Source organism: Sander lucioperca, chromosome 12 (genome assembly GCF_008315115.2).
Source record: "Sander lucioperca isolate FBNREF2018 chromosome 12, SLUC_FBN_1.2, whole genome shotgun sequence".
Lineage (NCBI taxonomy): Eukaryota > Metazoa > Chordata > Actinopteri > Perciformes > Percidae > Sander > Sander lucioperca.
The window spans coordinates 19,180,989-19,190,988 of record NC_050184.1 but is presented as its reverse complement, the minus strand read 5'-3'; the positions used below and the strand labels follow the sequence as shown (position 1 = coordinate 19,190,988).

General features: G+C 41.8%; 1 protein-coding gene across 1 annotated transcript in view; it reads left to right on the top strand.

Moving 5' to 3' along the window:
- The window catches only part of grm6a (glutamate receptor, metabotropic 6a), a 48,783-nt gene that overhangs the window by 2,536 nt on the left and 36,247 nt on the right, over positions 1–10,000 (top strand). The window contains exons 2-3 of the mRNA XM_031293113.2: positions 1,743–2,381; positions 6,328–6,544. Coding sequence (XP_031148973.1) covers positions 1,788–2,381; positions 6,328–6,544 — 811 coding nt within the window. The 5' untranslated portion in view covers positions 1,743–1,787. The remainder of the gene's footprint in view (positions 1–1,742; positions 2,382–6,327; positions 6,545–10,000) is intronic.

Genomic DNA, 10,000 nt, shown 5'->3' with positions numbered 1-10,000 from the left:
ACTAAAGACCCCCAAATTATGAGAAAAAACCATCCGCTCTCTATCTCTCCTGTTCCATGCAAAGATGGACATGTCTTACACAATATGTGGGTGTCTAATAAGATGCAATGTTGTGTTGTAACAAATTAGATTATGAAAATTCACGGAAAAGGTCACTACATGTTTCTTATGAATCTGCTCCACTGCAAATGCCAACTTTTTGGTGAATTCTAACTTGTATTGCTTAATTGAAATAATGTATTTCTATTAATTTAATATGCATTTGTATAACTGAGTATGCATGTACATACTTTGTATATTTCACATTTCTTATTGCAATTTTCTTTATTTTTTCATAATATCTACTTTTATTTTTATTTATTTAGTTGTTTTTTTTCAGGTCCAATGTCAGGGAATGTTCTGTTCAATATATATATATATACATATATATATATATATATATATATATATATATATATATATATATATATATATATATACAGTCAGTGTTGTGCCTGAACACGTTCATTGAACGATAGTTCATGAACTCGTTCATATTTTGGGCGAACGTGAACTGAACGTGCTGTATTACTGCTTGATGAACGTTACTGTGAGCTCGTTCATTCTGGTGTCTGAATGGCACGCTCAGACACCAGGGTGCCAGATTTCTATAGAGCCTTCCAGGCGAAAGCCGGGCTAAAACACACAGTCAATTTACATTTCTGTGCAAACTTTGCCCGCCGGCTTTCAAAAAAAAAAATAGGCACTTCAGTCACATTCACAGCAGACCTGAAACGGCACATTGAACGGAAGCACCCGGCTAGCCTTTCAAGGTATGTGCAAGCAAATAAAAAAAATCAAAAGACAGTCAAGACAGATCCTCGACCCAAATCCCATTAACTGTGCAGAGTAGCGGCTCCGTTGACATCTCCCAAGACGCAGCTGGACAACCTGGTGGTGCAGTATATTGTCGGAGACCTGCAGCCTTTGAGTAAAGTGGAAAGCCCAGCTTTCATAAACTTAATTAAGGGGTTGCAGCCATCCAAAAAGATGCCATCAAGAAAAAAAGTACAGACACTGTTAAACAAGAAATTTAAAGAAAACATATGTGAACTTAAGACTGAACTGTCTGAGATCGATGGCTGTGTGCACAACAGCAGATTGCTGGTCAGCTGTGAACATCACTATCCACTGGCTAAACAAAGATGATGTTTCTAAGAGATACTCTGCAGTACTGGCATGCCGGCGGATTAAAGGAGCACATACACATGATGTGTTGGCAAAATGATTGTCAGATGTAAACAAAGAATTCAAAATCCACAACAAAGTTGTGTGGCAATAATTTTGAAAAATAATAGTTCGATAATAATAGCTTAATTTTTGGAACTGTGAACTTAGTTCAAAATTTTGAAGTATGAACTATGAACTGAACTAGTTCATGTAGAAAGTGAACTTTCCCAACACGGTATACAGTATATACAATATATTTATATATATATATATATATATATATATATATATAGTATATATCATATGAAGAAAACTGATATATTAATCAGAAGAAACCTTTTTAATCTTATTATTTATATATTTTTTTCTGTTTGAGTGTTTAAAAACTAAATCCGATTCAAATAATCTGTTCCTCTCCTGAAGCCATGCAGGGATTGATTGATTGATTGGTTGATTGATTGATTAATTGATTGGTTGATTGATTGGTTGATTGATTGATTGATTGATTCATTGATTGATTAATGTCTCCCCAGGTGTCTGCGGCAGGATGAACAGTCTCCCCTAAACGTCCCCTCAGCATGACATCATCAGGCCCCTCCCCCTCCTCCTCCCTCTCCCTCCACCGCTGTCATCATCCTCATCCTCACGTCTTGTTCTGGATTGGATGGACACCCTGTCCGTCCTCCCTGTGGCCCGGCCTCCTGCTGTCTCTCTGGCTCTGGATTGGTGGACCGCTGGTCCAGGTGAGCGCCTCCCACCAGCACTTCCACCCCCACTCCATAAAGCTGGTCGGTGACATCACTCTGGGGGGGCTGTTCCCCATCCACTCCCGCGGCCCCCACGGCCTTCCCTGCGGCGAGCTGAAGAAGGAGAAGGGCGTTCACCGTATGGAGGCCATGCTATACGCTCTGGACCAGATCAACAGCGACCCAGAGCTGCTGCCCAACATCACGCTGGGAGCCCGCATCCTCGACACCTGCTCCCGGGACACGTACGCCCTGGAGCAGTCGCTCACCTTCGTCCAGGCGCTGATCCAGAAAGACACGTCCGACATCCGCTGCTCCAACGGAGAGCCGCCCATCATCCGCAAACCAGAGAGGGTGGTGGGAGTGATCGGCGCGTCAGCCAGCTCCGTGTCCATCATGGTGGCCAACATCCTCAGACTGTTTGAGGTAAATACAAATTATGCAAATAAAAAATAAAAAACACCATTGGTTGCTCATCTCTCATTGCCAGCTCTATCTCCACAGCGCTGTGGAGGAAGGTCTGGCTACACTGCAGATGCATTCTTTCCCTTTCCTTTACTGTGTTATATATCTTTTTTGTGCATGTTATAGGTTAACAAAGTGAAAAAGCCCAAAGTCCACCCCAAAGGGACTTACCATCTCCAACAGAAAACACTGTTCACAAACTGCTCCAAACAGCTCTATTGTAGTCCAGCCTTTACTTCAGAGACAAACGTGGTCACTTTGGAACACACGTTATAATGCTCACCTAGCTGCTAGCGTGGCACGCCCTCATACTCTGCTTCTGACTGGCTAGTAGTCCTTACCTAGGTACTGTCAGGGCACGCCCTCATACTCTGCTTCTGACTGGCTAGTAGTCCTTACCTAGGTACTGTCAGGGCACGCCCTCATACTTTGCTTCTGACTGGCTAGTAGTCCTTACCTAGCTACTGAGCATGTGCGACTCCCAACAAAGATGTTACAGCAGTGAGAGGTCTCACTGTGTAGCTAAAACAGAGAGCTCAACACACAGGGTGGAAAGAGGAGCTGCAGCAATGTGCAGTACAACAAAAATATGGTGTTTTTTGAAAATTAAACCATGTAAACCTATTCTGATACAACCTCTAAATACAGTTATGAACCTGAAAATGAGCATAATATGAGCACTTTAAACCAATCACAATGGTAAATAAAAGTGGGAGTCATCTGTAGAGGAGAGACAGAACACTATCTGTAAAGTGTACGGAGATAACATCGTTTATGATTTGACACTATAAATAAAATAAAATTGAACTACATGAATAAACGATGTAATGGAGACACTAGCTGTGTGGGAACTATTCCCTCATTCATTCGCTCACTATTCCCTATACAGTGTTTATTAAATAGTAGTCTTGCATGTCCAGACCCTCCTCCACAGCGCTGTGAAGGAAGGTCTGGCTAGTCCACACAGCATTCCTGGATGGGAGAAAAACATGCTCTGGTTTTGGCATTTCTTTAAACCAATCACAATCATCTTGGGTGGCGCTAAGCTCTAGACGCAGTGACGGTGGCTCTGCTAAATAGTCTCAGGAAGGAACTTGTTCTGGTGGAACATTTGCACCCTGCAAAAGAAAACTCCACATGCAATATTAAATGAAGTTAACTGTTGACACAATACAGTAACGTGAGCTATTTAAATTAGCTGATACATGGTTAAACCTCATTGGCTCTTACCAGTGTATCTCCGTGTGTACTTCGTCCACAGCAATCCCACCAATCAGTCCCAAAACCTCCCAGTTAGAGAGGAAATGATCTAAACATATTCTTTGTAAATCTTTACAATCATTCCCTGAAAGAACCGAGCAGACCTGCCTCGTTGCACCGTCCAAAATGTTCTTCAAAACTTGACATTTTCAGCGTGTAGCTCGCTAGTTTGATGTTTGTTGTTGTTTCCTGAAGGGAACAGAATTTGAGAACAGCAACACACAGAGAGAGGAAGGGGAGGGACATCGACGTCAGGCAATTAATTATCCTGGAAATGTGGTTCCGTTGATCCAGACTTATTGGTTGCTGGTTGGTTGTGTTGTACAGCTGTACATTAACAGACAGCAGACTCTGGTGTGTTTATACTGAGGTGCTGTTGAATGTGAAGGTTGGTTCATTCGGTTGACATGTGAACATGTGAAAGAAGTGCAACGTGTTGGTTGGTTAACAGAGGGACAGACAGACAGGAAGTGGATGAAGTAGTCTGGTTTGTGGATTAATGTTTAAAACAGACAGTTTGTGTCTGGATGACTTACTGTCTCTAATGAAAGCCTTTAATGACTGTGTGTGTGTGTGTGTGTGTGTGTGTGTGTGTGTGTGTCTGTGTGTGTTTTCAGTAGATTATTAGATTATTAAAAACTGAAGCAGCAGAATCACTCTGCCACAAAGATGCATCATGGGAATATTTTATCTGTTAATCGATCATTCCTATGGTCATTTCAGCTGACAGATATTGATGATGAGATATATATTTATATATTCCTGAATGGTGATCCGAGTCTGAGTCTGTTTCTGTTTATTAGCAATTCTGTCTCGTTTGCGTCTCCATAATCAGTCGTACACACAGTCCTGTCCAACTCTCTCAACTATCTGTTGTTACGCTGTTCTGACCTGAGAGACAACTTCAAACCCCGCCTACTTTCTCACCTCCACACAGCTGACCAATCACAGCGTGGGGTGGCTGTGATGTCAGAGAGAGGTTTCCGATTTAAACTTCATGAAACGTACAAACTGACCGCAGAGAGAAAGAGAGCGAGCTGATGTTCGCGTTCGCTCCACTGAAGCGCCTGATGATAATGATGATGATGACTGTCATAACGAGGTCTGCTTTTAGGAGCTCGTTAATGTAAAGTCCTTCATTAATCTGCACACACACACACACACACACACACACACACACACACACAGACACACACACACACACACACACAAACACAGTGTTAATGTGATTGTTCTCCAGTTTATTGAAGCTCTGACACACATTCAGCTGCTGTTACATAACACTAATCCTGTGTGTGTGTGTGTGTGTGTGTGTGTGTGTGTGTGTGTGTGTGTGTGTGTGTGTGTGTGTGTGTGTGTAGCTGCCCCTCTGTTTAAGTCCACCAGTGTTTCCACTTTGACCAGTGGTGTGCATGTATTTAATTTGACCCTGAGTTCTGACTGAACACACAAACAGAAAGGTCTCAGTTTGTGATTTTATTTCAATACAAACTAAAAAGAGAAACTACTGCACACAAAGAAACACACACACAAAGACACAAACGCGCGCACACACATACATGCGCACACACACACGCACACACACACACACACACACACACACACACACACACACACACAAAGAACCACACACACACACACACACACACACACACACACACACAAAGACACGCACACACACGCACAGACACACACATGTACATGCACACGCACACACACGTACGCACAAAGAAAAACACACACACACACAAAGACACAAACACATGCACACACACACGCACACACACACACACACACACACACACACAAAGAAAAACACACAAAGAAACACACACACAAAGACACGCACGCACACACACACACACACACACACACAAAGACACGCATGCACACACACACACACACACACACACACAAAAACAGCAGTTTGAGAAAATGTATTGTACAACAAATAACGTTCCATCGTGTGTAAAACCCTTTTCGGAAATGTTTTATGTTTAAATATGCAAATTAAGCATTATCTTATTAAAAATGTGCTAATTTGCACACATTTCCAGAACAGAAATGTGAACATTGGATAAAGCCTGCTTCAAAGTTATTCTTTCATTTTGTTGAAAAAAAACATTTACGTAGGGGGTTTTGGATATCTCTTTTTATCACTCCATTAATTTAGAAAATACTGTCAACAGCCATAAACAAATATCCATTTTCTGCATGTTTTTATGAATCAAATGTCGTATAAATAAGGCTGTAAATGAGATCTAAACAATCTAAACAAAGCCCTGTGTATAAAGCGTCAGAATATACTGTAGATAGGAATGAAAGTGGAAAGTTTGGTGTGTGTAAGTGCTGCTGAAGTAGAGATTTCCACTGGATTTTATGGATTGTAAAATTTTGATTAGGGGTGTAAGAAATAATCGATGCACTTGAGTATCGTGATATTTTATTTAGCAATACTATATCGATTTTCAAAAACGCAATATTGATTTTTATATATCAATATTTGATTATTTTTTAAATTTTTCACATTTATCTTCCTTTGTATTTAAGTGATTCATCAGGTTGTGTGTTTTGGCGTTTTGGCAACATGAAACTGTAAATGGATGATAAAGAGTATGAATTACTGATTGTTGATTATTGGTTTCAGATCCCTCAGGTGAGCTATGCATCGACGGCTCCAGAGCTCAGCGATAACAACCGGTACGACTTCTTCTCTCGGGTGGTTCCTCCGGACTCGTACCAGGCTCAGGCCATGCTGGATATCGTCAAAGCGCTGGGCTGGAACTACGTCTCCACGCTCGCCTCCGAGGGAAACTACGGAGAGAGCGGAGTCGAAGCCTTCATGCAGATCTCCAGAGAGGCTGGTGTGTCAGGCTTCTACTTTATTCTTTTTCTTTTCTCTTTTGTTCTTTTTCGTCTACTTTCTGTGCTGGAGCTTCTCGGTGAGATGTTGTTTAAAATAGAGATGCACCGATAGACCGGCCGGTGACCGGAATTGGCCGGTTTTCACGCGCTCGGCCATGACCGGCGACCGGCAGGTCAGTCTGACATATGTTGATTTCATGCCGGTCAACGCTACAATTAACTGACAACATAAGTTATACCAGTTACAGTTCTCAAGGACACACACACACACGGACGCCACAGCACGGACGCCACAGCACGCTCTCTTTCTCTCAACTTTTCCGCCGTGTGTCACGCGTACCCGCTCGCGGTGTGAAGCGTGTGTCGGCGCTATTCTCGCGCATGTAGGAACCTGGTGAATTAACCTGCAACATGTCAGCTGTTTGGGAATTCTTCAGCGTGTGTGCAGAAGATAACAAGTTTGCAACATGCAACACCTGCAAGGAGAAAGTAGGGCGTGGAGGGACGACACCAAAAACCTAAATCACATTTCTTTAGTTGGATATTGGATGTGAAAAGAAGGAAATGGTTCTAACATTGCTCTTTAGATGTGTGTGAATGTCCCACACCAGGAGTAATTTATATAGTTCTATTTTATAGTGACCCATTATCTGTTAAAAAAATGTTCTATTAAAGAAAAGATAGAAAATAAATATTTGTGTGTGCTGTAAAGTGGTTAGAAAAAATTAAATCGGATTCGGCTAAAATTGGTATCGGTTGGCCTAACTCAAAGAAAATCGGAATCGGCCTAGAAGTTGTAATCGGTGCATCTCTAGTTTAAAAGCTTGAAGGTTTTCTCTTGATTTTAACCCTCGGGTCAAATTTGACTCGTTTTCAAAGTTTTTCATATCAGAAATATGGGTTTCTTACAAACAAATTTCCCCAAAATAACTTGAATGCGTGCATGTAGGTTGTATGCAACATTCTTCACAGGTAAAATGAATGATTACTTCCGTTTTATTCAATTTCATATAATTTGAAAAAATCGCTTTAAATGGTTTTTGAAAAGTATCCTGACTAAACTTTGACATAAACCAGTCTGTGATTCACTCAACATCCTCTGATCTTAACTATTAGTCAAAATAATTCATCATTTCTGCTTTTTTATAACTCAAAAATTAGGTAAAATGTCATATACGTTAGGTTTAATGACCATAAATAAAAAAAAAAATAAAAAGTGTTGAAAAAAGTGACAAAAGTGACAAAAGCATCAAAAAAGGGACAAAAACGTCAGAAAAAACCCCCCAAAAAGTTAATTTTAAAATTCTGAACAAGTTCATGGTCGACAGGAAGACGACACAAGGGTTCAAAATATCACTTCTCGGGAATATCTCCCTGTGTTCCCAGACTTCCTGTGGCAAGAAACCACACACAGTTAAAGGTGCCGTAGGTAGGATTGTGAAGATCCAGGACTTAGCCAAAAAATTTGAACATCAACAACTTCTCAGTCCCTCCCCCCTTTCTGCCAAATCCCAAAACGGTCTCCTAAGCCCCTCCCCCCACAAGGGAGAATGAATGCGTGTGCATGAGCAGTGATTGACACGCAGTTAGACACCCCCCCCGGCCCTGATTGGTGCATATGGACAGTTAGACACCCCCCCAGCCCCCTGGCCCTGATTGGTGCATCTGAACAGGGAGCTGTGGATTTTTGCAGATCTCACTCCAGGCTGTAGGTGGAGCCAGAGGAGCTGGATTTATTTTTTAATGACCTGCTTCATGTAGTTCTACTAGAACATAGGGTCAGTTTCAGCAAATATGACAGAAAGTTAGTTTTAGAAGTCTTACCTACTGCACCTTTAATGAATCAATACATGTTATGAGAGCAACAGTTCCTTTTGGAGGTGCAATATTTGATATATTTACTTTATTTTATCAAAAAATAACCCCAATGTGTCATCAGATATTAAGGAAACATGCTAAGTTGATGCTAAGCCATGCTCATACACGCTAACTGCTAACGTAGGATCCATGACACATGCCAGAAACCGCAAGTTTGACTTCCTCATAATGGAAACATGCAATTTAACTTTGGCAAAACAAAGCAGCCCCGTAGCCTGAATTGTTGGATTGGGACACAGTGTTCTCTACAGGTTGCTTTGCGATGAATGTAACGTTATGTTATTGTGGCTAACGTTACCATCGCCAGCTTCAAGGTTATGATATGTTGGACAGTAAGATGATTCCCACTTTCTTACAAACTGGCATGCAACCATAATGTGTAATGTTCTGACTGTACAGTGTATAGACAAGCTGTATAACGGGTCTGGAAGTAGTAGTACAGACTAGTAGTACTCCCCCCTGCCGAAATTGTTCCCCTGCTTCTGTTCAGCGGGCGTAGCCGACAGACAGGGACTGTGCCCTGGGTACAGATCAAGGGGGTAAGCTTCGCTTCAGAGCTCGAACCTCCTATGGCGCCATTTTGATGCTACAAAGCGATCACCTCCCGTTAGCATCCCATTGACTGCCATTCATTTTGACGTCACTTTGACAGAGAATAACTTTACATCTGAAGTGTTTAAAGACTCTATTTGTCCATTGTTTATTTCTAAAGAAACACGACAATGTATAAAAGGCTCCATTACCTTGTACCTCACGTTATGGCTCCGTAGCAGACGTTTTTATAAAAATAGGCTAACGATTGGGTCATAACCACGAGACTTACTGTCGCATAGTAGAGGAATTACCGTATAGTACAGGAGAAGCTCACAGGCAGTTTCGACTTACATTAGCTGTTTAAGTTTAATTACTAATGTTAACTATCAAATGATAGTTTGATAGTGATCAATAATTAGCCTGTGTCTATGTTATCTCCTTACATATACCTACGCTCTCCGTCTCTGCTAGATTGGGAATGATTGAGATTTCTCTTGGCACAGCTACCAGAAGACTTCCAACTTTCAGACACGTTGCTCACGTCACATCTACGTCTTCAAGCTCAGTTGGAGGCTGCTCAGTAACGCTCAGCGCTCACCGGAAAAGATCTTCTAATATCCTTCACTGGTCTCCGTCCAGACACACGGGATCTGTTGGTCCATTCGTATATACTGTCTATGGTACAGACGACCATGAGGTTGCTGTCTTTGCGGTCTTTGTAGCAGCTGTTGCAGTGACGTTAAGTCCATAAAAGGTGACTGTCAGCCGCGTACAGAGCTCCGCGAGAGCACGGGCTTTTATAACCGTCAACATAGCAGCATCTAGCAACTCTGCTACGCTTTGCAGTAATGTCTGGCAATGCGAGACTAGCATCAAGCTAACATTGACATTGTGTGACGTTGGGTTTAGCGTTCTCAACATGGTAACTCCCGTGAACTTCGACGCTGGGGAGGAGAGGCCGGGGGAGACGACTTTTTTCAGTAACGCTAGCTGTCAGTATTAAATATTGGACTTTTAAGGTTACGCATTTTCTTCGTTAACAG